Consider the following 22773-nt stretch of genomic DNA (forward strand, 5'->3'; position numbering starts at 1 on the left):
ACCACGAATCTGACATAGAAAATTTTATTTTATTATATTTTTTTGGCCTATAGTTTTATGGAACTATTCTGTGAAAATCTCAATAAAAAATTTTGATGTTTGGGCACTCAATTTAGTCAAAAGGACTAAATCGTAAAAAGTGAAAAAGTTGAGTCCTACTTGTTAAAGGAGTCCAATTGCTATGATATTTTAAATTAGATGTACTTATTTGGTAATTAAACCATTGGATAAGTTAGCAGACAAAAATGGACATGAATAGGTAAAATTTCAAAGTTATGTATTAAGGGAATTTTGGTCATTTGGTAAATAAAAGAATAAAAAGGGAAAATAAAGTCAAAATTGGTGTTCATCTTCTTCACCTTGGCCGAATTTTACAAGCTCTCCATAGCAAGGGTTTTGGCCACTTTCAAGTTTGATTTTAAATACATCCTAGCCCCGTTTTTAATGCTCTTTAAATTTTTAAAGTCCTCGTAACCCGATTTACCTATTTCTACCATTATTTTCAAGTAGGGTTCATGTTTAAAATTTTACCTATATGTGACATGTATGTATTTTGATGTTTGATGGAAGATATTGTATGTTTAAAGTGTGATAAACAACTTTTACTAAATGATTTTTAGTGAAAATGCATAAAAAGGACTTATTTGTAAAAGTTGTAACAATGGATAGTAGAAATGCGATTTGATGAAAAATTTGGACTGTTATGAACATGATTTAGGTTCGTTTAGGCTTGGGTAACAAAGAAAATAGATACATTTCATTTTATGAGCCTAAGGACTAAAATGTAAATATGTCAAAGTCTAGGGGCAAAAATGTAATTTTTTCCATAAGTTGATTTTTGGACAGCATTGAGTAATGTGATAATTAAATAAGTTAAATTTGCTACTATAGATTAAGAAAAATGAAGTTCAGACCTTGATCGGGGGAAAAACAAGGTTATTGATGATTAAGCCCATTTCCAACTATTTTGCATCGAGGTAAGTTTGTGTGTAAATAATGTAATGTTATATTATGTATTTAATGCTTAATTTTGCATAAATTGTACAATTGTTTCTTTGGAAATATTCAACGAAGTTTCGATGATGAGAAAATCCCGGTTGAACCTTAGGAATAGTTTGGGATACAAGTGACATGTCACTAGGAAACCATGTATTATGTGATCTGTGTGAATCTGGGTGCTGGTCATATACATCCTACCGGTGGCTGGGTAGCCCGACATGTGTTGCGGATATCTTACAGCTTGTGTGAGCAGCTCATGTAGCTACGTCTTGACTGATAGCTTGTGTGAGTAGGCCCGTGATTAGCTCGTGTGCGAGCCCTATGTGTTATGAGATATGAGGTAGCATTGACTACATATGTGGCACTTATATGCAAGACTTTCTAGGTATCCGATAGTATTCAAGTGTTCAAGGGGTAATCCGAAGAGTATGTCAAAGTTGGAAAAGTATGCAACTATGTTATAAGTTGGTACAGGTATGTATGTAAAACTCATGAGTATAGATTTAGTATGGGATGAACTCTTGGTAGGAATGCTAATGAGTAAGTTAAGCCTAAGGTACATGATGATAATTATGTTATCTTATGTTGAGTAGTTATATGATTAATGTATGATTTACGTTGCTTATCATTTGCATACAAACTTACTAAGGCTCTAAAAGCTTACTCCCCTTTTTCTTTCCATTCCTTATAGTGTCGCCTAGCTAGCTCGAGAATTGAGGAACATCGGAGCTCGATTCATATTATCAAAATATTGTTTTGGGTATACTTGGTTTCAATATTTTGAGTGTGGCATATATAGGGACTTGGTCATTTTGTTATGTGTCATATTCGATTTGGCCAAATGTGTTGGATTATAATGGTTGATAATTCATTTTGTAAATGGCCATTGAAATCGGCTAATATTGGCTTAAGTATATATATACATATGATGATGTCTTTTGTGGATATGGATTTTGCATGGCTTGAGATGTTCATGTATGGTAGATGTTAGTATGTGCAAATGATGTGTTGATATCTTGTTTGTGGTTGGTTTGGTTGTATGTGTATACTTGGATTGGTGTTGCTTGTTGTTGTATAGGTTGGTGCAAGAAAGGGTGACAAAATGGCTTGGTAAATAGCCTTATTTTTGTCCACAAGGGCAAAGACACAGCCGTGTATCTCAGCCGTGTGAAGGACACGGCCTAGGGACATGGGCGTGTGTCCAGGGCGTGTGAAGTCTACACCTATTTTATGAAAAATTTTGAAAATTTAATTCGCCACATGGCCTAGCACATGGGCATGTGACTTGGCTGTGTGACTTCAATTTGTTGATAACGTCATAAACAGAGAGTTACATGGGTTAAGGACATAGGCGTGTATGACCACACGGCCTACCTACACGGGCGGGGTCACCTATTTTGATGAAAAATTTTCTAAGTTTTGGGACGTTTTCTAAAGTTCTCGGTTTAGTCCCGAACCGCTCCTAATGCATGTTTTGAGCCTCGTAGGCTCGTTTAAGGGACGATATGAATGTTTTTGAAAAGATTTAAATTTGAGTGGAAATTCATGCCTCGATTTTGAATGTTTGTTTGAGTTTTAGTCCGGTAATACCTCGTACCTTGTTCCAGGGTCGAATACGGGTAAGGGTGTTACAGTTAGGATGCATACACGGCATCCGAAAGGACTTGGCTTAGATTTCTTTTTTTTTCCATAAAATATTTTAGACTTATTATTTGATATTTTTTATTATTCAAATATTGTATTGTTTTATTTTTGAATTGTGGCATGAGACTTAGGATTTGGGTTTTTATAGCTTGCATGACATTTTATTTGATTTTAGGATGTTGAAATATGAATTTTAATCTATGCATGAAATATGGTTTTTATTGAAACTAAGTTAGATGTCACTTTTCCGCTACTAGATTATAATTAAAATTTTGAGTAATAAATAATTGAGAAATTAACTAGGCTTTTTTTAAAAAAAGAAAAGCAGTTGTCGTTAAATAGAAGAGTTAATCTAAATCGGTTTTTGATAAACTCGTGGGTTTTTCTGAAAATAGACTAAGGTTTCTTCTAAAATAAACAAATATTTTAATATGTCTGTTTTAAAAACTCTGATAACTTACTAGGTTATTTCAGTAGCCAATTTAATCTTCTGAATTCAGGCCTAATGTCTAGGCCGAGTTGGGGAGATTACAATACAGAATTGAACATTGGAGGCAACATTGTTGGGAGGGACAATCACGAACCTCGAACATGGATCATAAAATGAAGATAAATAACACCAAAAAAATACTTTTTATAATTAATAAAAGTTAAATGTTTGAGATTAACATTATATATAAAAATATAATATTAATATATTGGTAATTAATCTATGATGTATAAATTTATTTATTTGTTAATAATGTTCTAATTATCAATGCAGTAGTTATTACACTTAATTAGACCTCGTATCTATATTAAATTATTTTTATTATTTTAAATTAATTATCACTTAATTAGTGTTACAATTATATACTAATTAAAACTAATTTTAACTCATATTCTAATGACAAATCATTTTATCTAATTACTTAACATTTTATTATGAGTTATTTTTTACTTTTTTTACTTTTAAAATATTATTTTATTCTCTGAATTATTTTTTAAAGTTATTAAACTTTTATTATAAATTAAATAAATTCTCATTTAATTAACAAATATATATTTTTGAAAATTATAAAAATACATTATGTAATAAATTTTAAAACTAAACACGTATCATTTACAATGCATATGACATGAAACTAGTATTAAGAAAAGTTATGGATCTAAAAGTTTTCTAATGATACAGCCTTCCTATTTGATCAGGATGTAGGAGTAATTAAATACACAGGATTACAAACATAACCCTAATTTTGAAATTGTAAGTATCATTAAATATTGTATATAATAGTAAAGTATATTATATTTTTTATTAGAGAATGCAATTTCGAATTTGGAGGTAATATTGTTGAGAGGGATAATTATGAATTTTGAACTTAAACCATAAAACGAACATGAAAGATACATTCATTTAAACCAAGTGAGAATTAGAATTGTCGATGGCCCTATTTGGCAATTGGTTGATAGTCAATTGTTGATTGCAGTGGCTGGTTTAACCAACTGATTCTATTTACTGTTTATTTAAAAGTGTTTGGTAAAATTTAGTTGTTAATTGGAAGCTGATATCTGTAAAATGACAAATAAGGGCATGACACATTTTATTGTTAAGTATTTATTTGTTTATTATACTTTAGTAGTTATTTGGTGAAATTATTGAAATAAAACACTATTACTACGGAATTAAAATATCCATTATTGAAATTAATTAGTGAATACTTTTGAAAATTTAAATAAACAAATTTCTGAAGTTCCTTATTTGCGATTATTAATTTTGCAGAAATTGATGAATATTAATAGTGTATCAATATAATTGTAAACTATATTCTTAGTGATAATTATATTATGTTCTTAGTATGTAAATTAGTGATAATTATATCACACTCTAAATAAATTTGTCAAGTAGTATATTTCAGTTAATATAAAGTTGCATAAGAAATCATTTTACATAAGTAAATTGAAAATCAATTAAGAGTACATAAATATTCAAAAAATAGAAACATGTGACAAAAGGGAGTAAATTTTCAACAAGTATGATCAGATATATCATTCCACATATCTCATTCCCTAACAGCTACGAAAAAAGTTGCCAATCATTGTATTCTTTATTTTGAAGGTTTTAGCCCAACAAGATCTTATAAACCTCCAATCACCAAACATTACAATTAGAGGGTTTGACTACTAAATCCTCCATTTGTGCCTAAATTAGCTAAAAAAAAGCTCAAAACTCTATTTTCCAAACACCCCCTATATTTTTAATATAATCAAGTCTCCCTATAATAGCCCTATTTGTCTGAATAAATATTCTTAAGTAAAATCATAACTAGAACGGTGGATACTTTTAATATAATAAACTTTATTTATAACAACCCTATTGATTTGTCAAAAGTTTGGATGATATAGATAGGTGACTGTTATATATTCATAACGGCATTTGAGACACTTATAACATCATTTGAAATTTAAAGTAAATTTAATTTTTTTTAATTTCAAATTAAAAAACTATAACATAATAAATATAATAATTAGTGAGATTTAAATTGAATCTTTAATAAAATTTATTAATGTGATTGCATTTATTAAAATTTATTTTTATATAATAAAATATTATTAATATTATTTATAAAATTAAAACATTTTATTGAAATAATATCTTAATTACAATTTATTATTTTTATTTCATATAGGAATAGAAATAATTTTAATAAAATTTGAGATAGAAGAATGTTATAGAAAATTAATTTAATAAAAACTAATGATCTTCAAATGAAATGTTGTAGTAGTGTTAAATATTACCCCTATTTTTAGTCAAATTTGAGAAATAATCTTTTAGTTAAACTCTGTTTATTTGTTTCAATCAAACACTGATTATTTTAGATTATTTTATTATTATTTGACCTATGAATTTAGCCTATAAATAGGCTCTTTTACAACCTTAGAAAATACACCCATTAGAGAATAGAACTCATAACACATTTAGAGAATTTTGTGTTTACGTTTGAGAGTTCTTTATTTTCGGGTTTTCGAGGTTTAGCCTTTATCTCAATATTTTGTACTCTTCGTTCTTTTTCCATTATAGTAAAATTATATTTGCCCGTGGTTTTTTATCCTCTTTGGAGGGTTTTTCCACTTTAAATTTGTGTGTTCAATTTCTCAATTTATTCCGCTATTTTTTCTTGTTCGTTACTTAATCGGGTCGATCCTAACAAGTGGTATCAGAGCTAGTTCAATTTTCATAGATCAGCTCATTCAGAGATGGCAACAACAAGGTTTGAAATTGAGGAAATTCGATGGTGAGACAAATTTCAATCTGTGGCAAGTTTGGATGATGGTAATTCTTATTCAATCAGGTTTGAAAAAGGTTGTTACCTGGAAAAAGCCTGAGAATCTAAATAAAACAGAATGGGAAGAGCTTGATGAAAAGGCTTTGTCTGTAATCCAGTTGTGCCTCGCGAATATGGTATTGCAAGAGGTATTGATGGAGAAGACCTCATCTGCTTTGTGGAAAAGGTTAGAAACTTTTTATGCGACTAAGTCTCTAGCTAACCGTTTAGTGTTGAAACAACGTCTATTTATGTTCACATGAACGAATGTGAGCTTCTTAGAGATCACATCAGTCAATTCATTATTTTTTTAAATAATTTAAAGAACGTTGAGGTTTATATTGATGATGAAGATCAAGCTATGCTATTATTGTGCTATTTACCTCCTTCATACAAGTCTTTCAGGGAGACCTTGATTTATGACAAGGACAAACTCTTATTTGAAGATGTGAAGGGTCATTTGTTGAGTAGAGACAAACTTGACAATGAGCTTCATTTGGATAGCAAGACAGATAGGCAAGCTTCCGTTTTGGTAGCATCAAAGAAACTAGACAAAAGGTGTCGCTATTATAAAAAGTTAGGTCACGTCAAAGCAAATTGTTATAAACAGCGAAATAAAAGAATTGCTGAGAGTAACGAGGAAGATGTAGCTGGTGCTAATTTGGCCAATGAAAATGGTGATAATTTCTTGTTAGTGTCAACAAGCGATAACTCCAAGCTCATGTCCGAGTGGGTCCTAAATTCAGGATGTTCTTTCCACATGTATCCCAATAAAGAATGGTTCTCCACATACAGTTCAGTTGAAGATGGAGTTGTGCGCATGGAAAATGATTCATCTAGTAAGGTAATTGGTATTGGTACTGTTAAAATTAATATGCACGATGGGATGATTAGGACACTCTCAGATATCAGGTATGTACCTGATTTATGAAAGAATCTCATCTCCTTGAGTATTTTAGACTTGAAAGGATGCAGAATTAACATCAAGTCGAGCGGCATTAAAGTATCTTGTGTAGCTCTCGTTTTGTTAAAAGGTAAAAGAATCGACAGTCTTTATATTCTAGAAGGTTATACAATTGCCGGTGAAATAGGATGTCTCATCCGTTACAGAGTCGAAGTCAACTCATTTGGAGTGAAGGCAACTTGATCATAGGAGGGAAAAATGTATGATCGTTTCGTTGAAGAGAGGTTCTCTTTTGGATGCAGGTTTTGAAAAGTTAAGGCTCTGTGTTTGTAAAAATCAGACCCGAGTTAGTTTTGATTTGGCAGTGTACAAGTCGAAGGTTAGAAGCCTTCCAGTTTCTAAACACAAATTCGACTCAGTTAATTCCCTGCATAGTTCAAGATAGGCTCGTGGCGGGCTTTGGCAAAGATGGCTTTGTGGAAATATGAGTCAATGTGGAGATTTGTTAAATATGACTCATATTTTCAGTCAAATTTGAGAAATAATCTTTCAGTTAAATTCTATTTATTTATTTCAATCAAATACTTATTAGTTTAGATTATTTTATTATTATTTGACCTATGAATTTAGCCTATAAATAGGCTCTTTTACAACCTTAGAAAATACGTCCATTAGAGATAAGAGCTCATAACACATTTAGAAAATTCTGTGTTTATGTTTTGAGGGTTCTTTGTTTTCGGGTTTTCAGGGTTTAGTCTTTATCTCCATCTTTTGTACTCTTCGTTCTTTTGCCATTATAGTAAAATTATCTTTGCTCGTGGTTTTTTATTCTCTTTGGAGGGGTTTTTCCACGTTAAATTTGTGTGTTCAATTTTTCAATTTATTCTGCTATTTTTTCTTGTTCGTTGCTCAATCGGGTCGATCCTAACAAGTAGAGAATAAAAATAAAATATAAAAAATTGATTTTACAGCAATCATTATTGTTATAATGAATTGTTATTATATACAGTAACTATTATAAAGAGTGTGAAAATTTTAAACCCATCTAATACCTATACCATAGTAACATCCGTTCAACCTAACTATCCTAGGTGGTTGCTCACCCCTATTAAAATGATTTGAAGCAGAAAAGCCAAAAGCACACCAAAAATAAGGTGGAAGCAATCAATACAAGAAATTTTCAAGCTAGAAAAAAAGGTAAAACAGATGGAACGTCGTCAATTCTTTTACTCAATTTGATTTGAAAGAGGGTCTCTCTGGATGTTTGAACTCCGAGGCTCCAAACAACTATTCTGCTTCTTGTGTTTTTGCTAAGTTCATTCTATATGCTTGCTTGCTTGCTTTCACTCTCTTGTTCTCACAGCTACGTCTTGCTTCATTTAAAACAGTTTTGATTTTCATATGAAATTGAAATTTGAAGCAGTCTTAATTCTACAAATGGTCAATTCATTTGTTACCAAAACTAGAAATATTTTTCCTAGCAGTTGATTTTCCTTAGACAAGACTGATAGATTAAAATTTTCATTATAATGGAAATTAACACCTATGATTTGTACTTGGCAGGTTGCTAATCTATTGAAGGAATACTGAGGTTTGAGCGAATTCTTCTTATAGAGGAAACATGGCCGACGTGCGAGTCATATCCAATAGTACAGTCAAGACAGCAAATCACAGGGCATCAGGTGGGAGGATAGAGCTAAATCCATGGGATCTTCGGGCCCTTCCATTAGGATATACCCAGATGGGACTTCTTTTTTCCAAGCCTAAAGAGCCTATGCGAGAGAACGAAACTGGAAACACCCTAATCCACCACTTGAAAACCTCTCTCTCGCACACCCTAGACCATTTTCCACTACTGGCTGGTCGCCTAGCAACAACCCAACACGAAGATGACACCGTTTCCTTTTTTGTCGACTGCAACAATAGTGGTGCTTTGTTTGGACATGCAGCTGCCGATGGAGTAACCATTTCTGACGTCATTACACCCGTTTACGTTCCGCCTATTGTTCACTCCTTTTTTGCACTGAATGGGCTCCGAGGCTATGAGGGTATAGCAAACCCATTACTTGGAATACAAATAACCGATCTTGCAGATGGTATATTTATTGGTTGCACCATTAATCATGTTGTGGCGGATGGCACATCATTGTGGCATTTCTTTAACACATGGTCGGAAATTTCTAAGGGTTCGATTCAGTTATCCAAGCCCCCTGTTTTTCAACGTTGGTTTCCTGATGGTATGGATATCCCCATTCGTATTCCTCAATCCTGTGTCAATTTCAAACAAAGCAATGAAGACTTCATTCCACCACCTGTACAAGACAGGGTTTTCCATTTCTCAAAGGAAACCGTTGCAAAACTAAAAGCAAAAGCTAACGCTCAGATTGGCACCGACAAAATTTCCTCCCTTCAAGCTCTGTTGTCTCATATTTGGAGATGTGTTATCCGCAACAGAAGAGTTGACCCTAATCAAGAGACCAGTTACCGCCTTGTAGTTGGTGGTAGACAAAGATTGCAGGAGCTGCCTGATAACTTTTTTGGGAATTCACTGATGCCTGTGATTGTAACTATGAAAGCAAAGGAGCTCATGGAACAAGGAATTGGCAACCCGGCGTGGCAAATGAATAGGAAGATTGCTGCAATGACTGAAGAAACTTTCAAAAATACTTTAGAGTCTTGGCCAGCAAGCCCTAGTTTTACAATTTTGAACAATAGAAACACTTTGTTCACAGCTGGTTCTCCTCGATTCATTATGTATGGAAATGATTTTGGATGGGGAAAGCCAATCGCAATAAGAGGTGGGTCATCAAGCAAGTTTGATGGGATGCTTAGATTACTTAGCGGAGCAAAGGAAGGTAGTATTGACCTTGAAGCATGCCTTTCTCCACAAACATTGGAGGCTATGGCAAATGATCAAGAATTCATGGATACCATAACCGTTTAATAATGTCAGTCCAAACTCCAAAACTACAAATTAGTTCCACCATTGAATAAGGGTGTGTTGTAAGTGAAATTACAATGTTTAAAATAAAAAGTTATGAACGCTAATTTTAAACAAAAATCTTCTCATAGAATTTGGTATCATTAGCTTGCTGTCATTGCTTTGTAAAACCGACTGTTTGGTAACTAAGAAACCAAGGGAAAAAATGAGAGATTTGAGTAAAGATGATTATTTTATTTCTCTTCTTATTCCGGAACCATTCAAAGCTTACAATTGACTAACTGATGACTTTGACTAACTACTAGCCTAACAACCCTGTAACAACCGTACCAGATTTTTCTTCAAACCAACCCTAGTGGCTTACTGACTTATGGCTGATCTCTAACATTCCCCTGGTTTTATTCATCTCGTTCAAACTTATGCACACCAGTGTATGCAACTACTTCAAGCTTACTCCTCAACCCTTACTCCTCAACTTGTCAAAATTAGCTGGTATCATATGTTCTTCAAATGGAATGAAATCCTATTTAAGACCTTTTCCCTGAGCTGCACACGCCAACAATGTAGATTCGAATTTGCCTTCTTTTCTTGAGAATGAAATGTAATTTAATATTGTACCCAATACTTTTAATCGGTAAAAAAAAGAGATAAAATACAAATTATTATTAATATATAATAATTTCAATACTTTTATGTGAAAGATAAAATAAATTAACTAAAATAGTTATTAAATTTTATCTTTAATTTTAAAATTGGGTAAACGGTACTTACCTCTTAGTGTTGGTGTAAAACATACGTATTTTCCTATGATTTCAATAATGTTGAGTTTTTCCCTCAAGTTTGAAACGACCTTGAGATATATTGCAAGAAAATTTATTAAAAAAGAAACAAATAAAAGAAAATAAAAGAGAACACAAACAAAATATAATTATCATAACTAACAGTTTTTAAAAAAATAATCTTACAGTTAACAAGGTCCTAACTTAACGAACAAGATTAAAGACCTCAAAACTTTAAGATTTCAATTTAAGTCGCACTCTATATAAACCAATTATTAGTATATATTTATTTTAGTTTATGTCCCATAATATTTAGGTACAGTATAGAATTTTTTGGGTGTAGGTCTAAATATATTCTGGTTATCAATGATTATTTTTAGTTATAATTATTATACATTTTGTAATTATAACATGGTTGTACTTGTAATAACAAAAAAATAATTTACATATTAATTGAAAATATGTTATGATTAGCATATGATTATATTTGAATATAAAACGACTTATAATTCAATTTAACAATAATTAAGTATTTTTATAATTGATTAAAATTTATTATTTTTAATTGACAATCATTGAAGATAAAAAATAAATAATCAATAATCAATAAGGGTGAAGCCCTTCTTTCATTTAAAATTCGTTTAATAAATAAATTTGAGGTAAATTTGTGTATTTTTCATCAAATCTTAGAAGATAGAAGATAAGCGAGTATTTTTCAAACCTTTTGGGACTAAATTCTTTTTTTTTCAGTTAAGAGGTTCTTTTAAAATTTTATATACTCATTAAAATTTAAAGGCTTCATACCTAATTTGACCATTGTGGAATAGGTAAATTATCATTTTAATACCTCGATTTTTTTTAATTAATTTAGTATGAATATTTCCATTTTATCTATCATGCTATCCCAACCCATACTTTCTTTAAAAAAAAATTATGCAACAATAAGAGGTCAATAAAACTTATTATGTATCCAAAATGTTACCTCAAAGCCACATCATCAATGCCAAGTTATAAATAAAAGGAAAATTTTAATTAAAAAAATCATAGAAATGCATGCTGTTTCAGAAACCAAAAAAAAAAACTTTAAAAATTTAAATTTTAGAATGTATTTTCTGATATTATAAAAAAAATGAAATCATGAAGATGTAAAACATTTTAATGTTTTTTTTACTAAATAAACCTTAAAATTCTAAAAGAAAAAAAAAGCTAAAAAAAATCCATAAAATTCTTAAAAGTTAAGAAAGTTCTGAAAATTATTCATATCTTCTATTTTTTTACCAAAACCAGATGTTAAAATTCTTCCTATAAGTGAACGAGATGGTCATTTGTAAATTTTCTTTTCGTTCTTATTTTACTATTATTTGATCTTTATAGAATTTAATACAATAATTACTCCTATATTTATCGGTAAGCTACATAATAATCACTCAACCATCAATTTTTTTATTTTAAACACTTAAAAATAATAAAAATAATTTGTTATTTAAACACACACGTTATATAATTCGGTAATTTTGGTCATTGATGTTAAAATCACAAATGGTAAGCTGACGTGGCAGTTATTGATATAGCAATAAATTTAGTCCTCAACTTTTACATATTATATCAATTTAGTCATAATTTTTAAAAACTAACCTTCTAAATTTACAAATGGCCTCAATTTTATCCTAATCCAGAAAAAATCAAAGAAATATATAAAAATACATAAGTATTTTTAAATATATATAATAATAAATTTAAAAATATGTCAAAATAAAAAATATTGTTGATAAGAAATAATAATATATATAATTTAAAATATATAAGTATATATAAGTATTTTTAAAAAAATATAATAATAAATTTAAATTTTAAAATAATATTTATAGTAATATTAAATAAATATAATTATATTAATATTACATAAAAATCCCCCACCCCACCCAGTTCCTGTCCATCTCCCCCTTTCCTTTCCATCTTCTCCTCCATGTTTCTTAGTTTTGGCAGTTGAATTTTTAATATATTTTGCAAAAAACATATAAGCATTTTTAAAAAAAAAAATTATTTATATTATTTTTGGGGAGAGAAAGGAAAACGCTTTCTACAAGGCGTGTTTTACATGTATACAGCTTTGGCCAACTATCTAAAGTGCCGATAAAGGTTTAGCCTAGACAGGTAACCTGACACTTACATATATTCAGCTCAGACGAGCAACCCAAGGTCATTTAAAGGTTTAGCCCAGACGGGTAACTTGACCTATATGTTACAATTCTTCCCAAGCTACTTGACGTGTCAATAAAATGTTTAACCCAAACGGGTAACTTGACACAGATGGATAGATATATATGTTCAACTCAAACGAGTGATCTGTAGTAATTCGGTGTAGCAGGTTAAACTAGTTTTTGCACTTTTGGAGCTTGAATATAAGCATTTTAGTTGTGTTTTAATTACATTTCAATAATTTTAGCTAAGTTCAATAAATGTGTAAATTGAGTCTTTTTATTGACCTCAGGGGTTGAATGAGGCCTACGACGAAGCTAATATACTTCGTAAGTGTGCAAGAGACGATTAGAAGGAATATTAACTCAATACTAACCACTAGGTTGCAACACAGAGCATGTGGTGTCGCAATATAGAGAACAAACTAGAAGAATTCCAAGATTGCCTTCGATGTCGCGATATACCCCTGAAGACACCCTGAATTCAAGCATACCATTAATCATGTTGTAGTAGATGGCACATCATTGTGCATTTCTTTAACACATGGTCTAAAATTTCTAAGGGTTTGATTCAGTTATCCAAGCCCCTTATTTTTCAACGATGGTTTCCTGATGGTATGGATATTCCCATTCGTATTCCTCAACCCTGTGTCAATTTCAGACAAAGCAATGAAGACTTCATTCCACCACCTATACAAGACATGATTGTCCATTTCTCAAAGGAAAAAGTTGTAAAACTAAAAGAAAAAGCTAACGCTGAGATTGGCACCAACAAAATTTCCTCCCTTCAAGCTCTGTTGTCTCGTATTTGGAAATGTGTTATCTGCAATAGAAGAGTTGACCCTAATGAAGAGACCAATTACCTCCTTATAGTTGGTGCTAGACCAAGATTGCAGGAGCTACCTGATAACTTTTTTGGGAGTGCATTTATGCATATGATTGTAACTATTAAAGCAAATGAGCTAATGGTGTTGGAAAATATGGACATCACATATATAATAGGGTAATTACATGTTATTATTTACTATCATGATAGGTTAGCCCAAATTAAAAGTGATCTAATTTGGTTAGAATTTTATTGGCCTTTAATTATTAAATAAAGTATGGGTCAAATATGTGTAGATACTCTAGTAATTGAGTTCTAATCAAATTCTAATTAATGATAGGCTAATTAGAAATTGATTAGAACTAATATGCCAATGTTATAAATATTAGGGTTATGGTCCCCAAAATATACACAATATATCTTTTCTAATATCCCATCATTAGGAAGATCAAATCCCCAAGATCCGGTAAAACTTCAAGGAATCCATTGATTCAGGTATGCTTCCGCATCTAGTTTTGTTCTTGATTTATTTTTGATGATTTGACATGATAGATCCTGGTTTATTCAGTTTTATTTTTAGATTTATTTTACAAATCTAACAAGTGGTATCCGAGTCTCGTCATATCGAATCATTGAGAATTGATTAAGGTTCTTCTTTTGAATAATTGATTTATGAAATTTCATGGGTTTATATATTGATCTTTGAAGGTTTATATTAAAGTAATTTTTTAAGATCTTGATTATCTTGAATTCATCTTAAAATTTATGTTTTGTTTTAATTTTTTAATTTGAGTGATTTTCTAATCTTTTTCTTGTGATTCAATTGTTTTCTTTATTCATGATTTGTGCTACTATATTTGCAAAATCATGTTTCTATCACTTTGTGCCTTTACTTTAAAAGCATTATATTTTTTTTATTTTTTAATGGTATAAATAATTTATTTCGATGTTAAAAAAAAGGTTAACATATACGCTTGGCTTAATTCTTTAATATATATATTATTATATATAAATATATAACATATGCATGCTTTGATTGGTTTAATGCATGTTGTAGTTTCGTATGTATAAATATATAATATATACATGCTTTGATTCGTTTAATGCATGTTAGTTTTGGAAAATTATATAAATATATATATGATTATCTTTTAATTTGATTGAAAGATGAAATTAAGGTAAATATTTTGAAACAAATAAATTCAGATTTTAGCTTTTAATTAAGGATGTCTAACATTTTAAATAAATTAGTTGAAACAAAATGCCACCAAAGTGGCCTCTTTTGTGTAGATTAGTTTATTTGAAATATTAAGATGATTATATGTTTTTGTGATTCATGCGTTTATTAATTGACCCAAAGGTAAGTTAATATTTGGCAGAATTTCAATGACATCTGTGGTGATAAATGTGTGACAATTATAAGGTATTTTATGTGAGCAATAAGTTAGTCCAAAGATTAATTCATTGTTTGATATAATTTATTGTCAATGTTTGATTGCTACGACAAGTGTACCGCTTACTGCTAATATTACTGTCCAAAGACTTGATATTAATGTTGTGTTTGGTATCTTGAGATGGGATTAGCCATTATTTTGAGTTTATTGTTTACTTATGAATATTGATTTAAGCTTCTTTTTGTTCTATATTCAGCTAATTCATCGTCTGCTGCCACAATATCTGCTAATATAAATTCTATACCCATGCTTAATGGGACTAATTTTAAGGAATAGAAAAGGCACTTACTTATAGTGCTTGGCTGTATGGACATAGACCTTGCACTAAGGGAAGAACAACCTGCACCTCTTACTGCAGAAAGCACCCTTGATGTTAAGAGGGATTTTGAGTGGTGGGATCGTTCAAATCGCATGAGTCTAATGATCATGAAACACAGCATTCCAGAAGCCTTTAGGGGCACAGAATCTGAAGAGATTACTTAGGCCAAGGGTTTCCTTGATGAAATTGAGAAACGTTTTGCTAAAAATGATAAGGTTGAGATGACATCACTTTTGACTTCTTTGATATCTATGAAGCATAAAGGTCAAGGAAACGTAAGGGAGTACATTATGGAGATGTTCCATACTACTTCAAGACTTAAGGCACTTAAGATCGAGCTTTCTGAGGAATTGCTTGTTCTTATGGTTTTGATATCGCTTCTTACACTGTTTAATCAATTTAAAATTAGTTATAACTGTCAAAAGGAGAAATGGACCCTAAATGAGCTCATTTCTCATTGTGTGCGAGAGGAAGAAAGGTTGAAGCGTGATAAGCCTGAAAGTGCTCATTTGATCAATGCCCCTAAAGACAAGGGCAATAAAAGAAAATATCAGAATGAAGCTGCTAAAGGTCCAACTCAAAAGAAACAACAACAAGCTACAGAGAGTTGTTTCTTTTGTAACAATTCTGGACACGTAAAGAAAGATTCTACTAAATATCATGCTTCGAGTGCAAAAAAGGTATAATTCTTAATTTGGTCTGTTCTGAGATTAATTTAGCATTAGCACCTAGAAACACTTGGTGGATAGATTCTAGTGCTACTACTCACATAAGTGTTTCTATGCAGGGTTGCCTGAGTTACCGAAAGCCAACTAATGGTGAAAGACACATCTTTGCAGGCGATGGAAAATCGGTAGAAGTGGAAGTGATTGGGCATTTTAAGTTGTTATTAGGAGCTGGTTTTTATTTGGATTTAAAAGACACTTTTATTGTACCGTCATTTAGATGGAATTTATTTTTTGTTTCTTCGTTGGATAAATTTGGATGTTATTGTTCATTCGGAAACAATCAATTTAATTTCTCTTTAAATTCAAATGTTATTGGAAGTGGTTATTTAAAGACTTATGACAACCTTTATTTGCTAGAAACAGTTGCATCCTATAATGAAACCTTGCATGTGGAATCATGTATTAAACGCAAATTAAATAATTAAAATTCAGCGTCATTATGGCATAGGCGCTTAGGTCATATCTCAAAAGTTAGAGTTGAACGCCTTGTGTCTGATGGTATTTTAGAGTCCCTTGACTTCACAAACTTTGATGTCTGTGTCGATTGCATTAAGGGAAAATAGACCAAAACCAAGAGATTGGGGTGTACTGTAAGGCCATAAGCCTATTACTGGCAGCTCTGCTGCAAATATTGTTAGTGCCGTAACTGGTACTTCGTTCAGGAGTGTAACACTCCTAACCCGTATCCGTTGCCAGAATAAGGTTATGAGGTATTACTTGACCGAACAAAACTTCTATAAGGTCAAAGATACTTACCAGACATAAATTATCAACAATGCAAACATGTCTCATTGATTTTCCATAAGAGCTCTTATAAATTTCCAAAATGACTCACTATAAAAACATAACCGAATATCTAATAACAAATTAACTACTATGAAGTTATAACTAAAACCTTTCACCACATTAGTTCAATTATAAGGCTTCTCTAAACAAAATGAGCTAGCCATCTTCACACGGCTATAATGTATACAAAGTCGAAATATCATTCTACCTATAGTCTATCCTATACATGCCTTAAACCATGATGATATACAATCTTCTCAACTCACATAAAGACTCGATAGTGTGATGATATCTCCGGCCCTTCCAACTCGAGCTAAAGTATAAACTTATAAGAAATGGAAAAGAGAACACGGAGTAAGCTTCAATGCTTAGTAAGTTTTAAGCAATGCAAACAATTAATTTACTTATAGATCGATTATTCAAATTTTCAAGAAATCATTCCTAGATAATTGCGATTTTGGCTAAGTATCCATGAACATAATGCATATTTAGCAAATTCACCTCACTTGAATCTGAAATCAATTAAAACCAAATATTGAAATCACAAATAAGATCAAGAAAACTCAAAAAGCATCTCATTAAAAAGTTTTAACCATGTTTGCAACAAAATCACAAATTCACTACAAGTTGTCTTCCTGAGCAACAGTCACTAAATTATTTATAACTAGAGCTAAGAAACTCCAAATCAAGTTCTGTTAATTTTCCCTAAAAATAGACTCATATATCTTCCATCCATAAAATTTTCAGAATTTTTGGTTTGACCAATCAATACCAGATTTTTATTGAAGTTTCCCCTGTTTCACTGTTTGACTATTCTGACCACTCTTCACTACGAATCAAATTTCTCATTATACAGAATTTGAAATTTGAAATATGTTATCGTTTATTTCATTTGAAACTAGACTCATTAAGGAGTCTAAGAATATAAATTTTATCTTATAACCACTTTTGTACCATTTATAATGATTTTCTGAAAACAGAATAGGGGACCTCGAAGTCATTTTGACTCTATTCCACGCCACTTCAAATATCTCATTATTGGCAATTATTTTGCTTACACAGTTTCTTTTATAAGAAACTAGACTCATTAAGATTTCATGACATAATTTATTTAGCTTCTAACTCAACTCCCACAATTTATGGTGATTTTCTGAAATCACGTTACTGTTGCTGTCCCAAGCAGATTTATTACCCATTCTTGCATTCATTTTATTTAACATGTATATCACCAAATCAATCTCATATAACATTTCACCATAACCGAATACACACATACACATATGAGATTTTCACATATACTTCTCATTTCGCATTCATGATTCAATTCCGATCAATCTAACATATAAAAGTATATAATACATACCTGACCAACTTAATGTATTTGACATATTCAATGGTAGTTTACTACGAACATTTGAAATCATAATCTTACTCCAATCATCGGCATTACGTCTGCTAGGTTTAAAACCCAAATCCAATCACCACCACAAAGCATGCGGGACTTTAAGCCCGGATATAATACCAGCACAAAGCCTACGGGACTTTAGCCCGGATATAATACCAGCACAAAGCCTACGGGACTTTAGCCCGGATATAACACCAGCACGAATGCCTTCGGGACTTAGCCCGGATATAACACCAGCACGAATGCCTTCGGGACTTAGCCCGGATATAACACCAGCACGAATGCCTTCGGAACTTAGCCCGGATATAACACTAGCACGAATGCCTTCGAGACTTAGCCTGAATATAACACCAGCACGAATGCCTTCGGGACTTAGCCCGGATATAATTCTCCATTATCATGCACATATATATATCATAAAACATTAGCATTTCATTTACATTACTTGAACACAAGCACAACGTGCTTATCAACCATTCCACTTTCGGCTCAATAGCCACATACAAAGAACACGATTTCGTTTCGCTATCCAACATGATTTCTATAACCATTCGGCTACAAGTCATATGCACAAATTATTTATCCCACTACGTAATTCAAGTAGAACCAATAGGTCACAATTTATTTATTATGCTTATATACCATGATTTTATCAAATCATAAGCTAAGTTTCATTACTCAAAGACTTACCTCGGATATTTTGAACAGTGACGAATAGGCTATTCGATTGCTTTCTCCTTTCCCTTATCAGATCTAGATCCTCTTTGCTCTTGAGCTTAATTTAAAACAATTGAATTCATTTAATTTCTAATCAAATAGGCGATTTAATATAATACATGTATATTATAAGGTTGAGGTACATATGACTTAATGATTAACTATCAAACACCATATGCATATATATATTCTCTAGTCATGCACAACCAAACATCTTACTTAGGCATTAACAACTTTATAGTTATATGCATATCTATGTTAAGACCAATTATATATTTAATAAATTCTACAAATATGGTTATTTATAATGACTAAATACCATTATATCTCAAGTTATACTTATAAGCACATCCACCTAAATACATTTGTACTTAAACATCATTCTGACCTAATACTCATATAGTCACTAACATATTATTAATCACTTCCAAAGCCAAGAAGACATATTTAAACTTAGTACATTTTCACTCAAATGCAAAACTCATGTATCGAAATAATATTTCACATACATATACTAATCATTTAAAGAATGTATTTCATTGTATATATGCATAAATATAAGAACCATTCATAACATACTTATTACTCATTTACAAAGCAAAATACTCATATCACATTTATAAAATTACAAGCTGAATATACCTATACTTACATCACTTAAACATCAACACTCAATTTCTTTGACAAAGCACATTTTCGAAAATGACAAGGCAATATAACAGCCTTTAATCCAACTTATAATTCATGCATATCACATTCCAAGCATTCACTCTATTCCATCATTTAAAATACAAACATTATTCAATAATTTCCTAGTTCAAATTCGGCAATTACACCAATACACAAGATGATTTATTATTATTATTGTTCATTCATTTAAACTACTTACAAATACCTTAAACTATCTCAATTATCAACCATTTGTAAATTATTCATTAAACTTGAAAACAACCATATACCTCTTTCATTTTCTACCATGGCCGAATGCTCAAGACACCACACAATTCCAAATTTGGTCATGGGTTAAGTAAAGAACTTAATAACTAACTCAAAATATGCTAAAAATCCAAGAATTATCATTGAACTTACCTTAATTTAGCTAGCCACCATAGCTGAATTTCTCAAAGCTTTCCTTCTTCTAGATACGGCAATGGAGGAGCAAAATGGACTAACTTTGGTTTCTCCTCCCAATAATCAATATTTTACTTTTCTTTATTCATTATTTCTTTTTTTTAATCTAAAATATTAACATAAAATAAATATAATATGTTTTGATCAATAACATGGCCGGCCACTATCTAAAAGAATTTGCTAAATTGACATGCAAGTCCACCTTTTTAATAACATGCATAAATAGATCACCTTAAAAATTACCCATCACATTTCACAAATGTCTCACTTAAGTCCTATTTAAAATTTTCACATACAATTGACAAAATCAAAACATGAGATTTTCACAAATGCATTTACACATATAAGAGGCATAGAATTTAACAGTTAATTATTTTTAAAAACTCGGTTTTGTGGTTCCGAAACCACTTTCCGACTAGGGTCAAATTAGGGCTGTCAAAAAGAGTGTAGGGATAGGTGGGTCGATTTATTCCCCACATGGAGTGTTGGGCTAGACGGAGTGGAGTGTAAAGGATGGTTGGGTAGGATTTCTTTGTGCATTACTGATACTGTACTGTAATGGGCTAAGGCCCACACAGATATTACCACTGATATGGGCTAAAGCCCAAACTATTCGGATATTGTATGATTGATTGCTTGTTAGTTAGGGATTACACACTGAGTTTCATAACTCACCTTCTCTGCTTAACTGTGCAGGTAATCCTTAGGCGGCTTAGAGCTGCGAGGGACTCGGTGATGACCACTCTACTACTTCTATTTTCTTTTATTTGCTATTGAATTTATTTTTGGGTTATGTAATAAGTCCTCTTTAATTTTCTTGTTTAAATTTGGGTTTTGCTTGCTATAGTTTATATATCTGTCGAGAATGTACAACACGATTTTTTTTCAAAACAATAATAGTTTTAAAAACATTACATCATCGTAGTAACTTTCATTGTAACACTTAATCCATATCAATCTTACCAAAGTTCGATCACATATCGAGCACATTGCTCATAAGTTTACACACACATACCTGCACTTATTCATCACATAGTCATATTCAATTACACCTAGTCATTTCCCGTTGAACACATCGGAATAATAACGGATACCCGGTGGCCTGCACATGGTACCACCCTTGTATCCAAAGCTACCTTCTTCACCAAGTGGCCTTCACATAGTACCACACTTGTGACCAAAACTATCTTTCTTCACAAAGTGGCCTTCACATAGTACCACACTTGTGTCCAAGCTATCTCTTCTCAAAGTGGCCTTCACATAGTACCACACTTAAGGCACTAGTGACATGTCACTTGTATCCTATTTTGTTCCTAATGTTCAACCGGGAAATTTCTCACTTTTCGATACTTGTTAATTTCATTCAATATTCAGTCACATTTCATAAAACATAATAAAATGTGATAATGTAAGTAAAAACGATGCATTATTGACATACAAACTTACCTTGGTGCAAAATATGACCAACTTGCAATTTAGTCCACAACCTTTTCTTTTCCCCGATCAATGTCAATTCCTCGTCTTTCTTGATCTATAACAATACATTTAACTCATTTAATACTCACATTATTCAATTTAGTCAAAAAATCATACTATGGAAATTTTACACTTTTGCCCTTAAAGTTTCACATATTTACAAATTTGCCCCTAGGCTCGTAAGATGAAAAGAACTTATTTTTCTCAAATCCTAAGCCTAGCCAATTCATATTCCCTCTTATAGCAGCTCACATTTTTCACTAAATCACATTTTCTACACAATTTAACAACTTGTAAAATAGGTCATTTTATACAATTTCATCAAAAATCACTTAGTAAAAGTTGTTTATCACACCCCAAACTTTCATATTCTTCCATAAAATATCAAAACACATGCATGTCATCCATGGTTAAATTTTTAAACACAAACCCTAACTCAAAATAATGGTGGAAATAGCTAAACCTTGCTACGAGGATCTCAAAAATATAAAGAACATTAAAAACGGGGCTAAAACGGGCTCACATTGAGCTTGGAAGCTTGAAAAACCCTAGATATGTCTTCCTCATGTGACATTCAGTCAAGGGGTTGAAGATGGACAAAAATTGGCTTTTAATTTTGTTTTTAATTCATTTTAATTACCAAATGACCAAATTACCCTTAATGAAAAACTTTAGAAATATACCAAACCATGTCCATTTTTGTCCACCAACTTAACCAATGGTCTAATTACCATTTAAAGATCTCCAATTTAAAATTTCATAATGGACACCTCTAACATGTAGAACTCAACTTTTGCACTTTTTACAATTTACTTTTTTTTTTACTAAATTGAGTGCCCAAACGTCGAAATTTTCAAACGAAATTTTCACAAAATCGTTCTGTGAAATTGTAGACTATAAAAATATAATAAAAGTGAACTTTACTACGTCGGATTTGTGGTCCTGAAACTACTGTTCCGATTAGACCCAAAATCAGGTTGTTACAACTCTCCCCCCTTTAGGGATTTTCATCCCCGAAAATCTTACCGGTAAAGAGGTTTGGGTAGCCTCTTCTACTCCATGTTTTTGCCACAACACTTTCCCTGTCTCAAGTTGCGCCAAAACTGGTGCCTCAATCAATAATGCTCTCAATTTCTCGAAACTTTGCTGACATTTATTGGTCCC

General features: G+C 31.5%; 1 protein-coding gene across 2 annotated transcripts; it reads left to right on the forward strand.

The window, feature by feature from the left end:
- Positions 1 to 7863: 7863 nt before the first annotated feature.
- On the forward strand, positions 7864 to 10026 carry LOC107898207 (uncharacterized acetyltransferase At3g50280). Of its 2 annotated transcripts, none has more exons than XM_016823747.2 (2): positions 7864 to 8046; positions 8413 to 10026. In XM_016823747.2, the coding sequence occupies exon 2, from the start codon at positions 8471 to 8473 to the stop codon at positions 9791 to 9793; it is 1323 nt and encodes a 440-aa protein (XP_016679236.2). In that variant the 5' UTR covers positions 7864 to 8046; positions 8413 to 8470; the 3' UTR covers positions 9794 to 10026. The 2 variants fall into 2 exon arrangements, with proteins under 2 accessions (XP_016679236.2, XP_016679229.2); XM_016823740.2 differs by lacking the exon at positions 7864 to 8046 and adding an exon at positions 8065 to 8211.
- Positions 10027 to 22773: the final 12747 nt, after the last annotated feature.

This window comes from Gossypium hirsutum, chromosome A11 (genome assembly GCF_007990345.1).
Source record: "Gossypium hirsutum isolate 1008001.06 chromosome A11, Gossypium_hirsutum_v2.1, whole genome shotgun sequence".
NCBI lineage: Eukaryota > Viridiplantae > Streptophyta > Magnoliopsida > Malvales > Malvaceae > Gossypium > Gossypium hirsutum.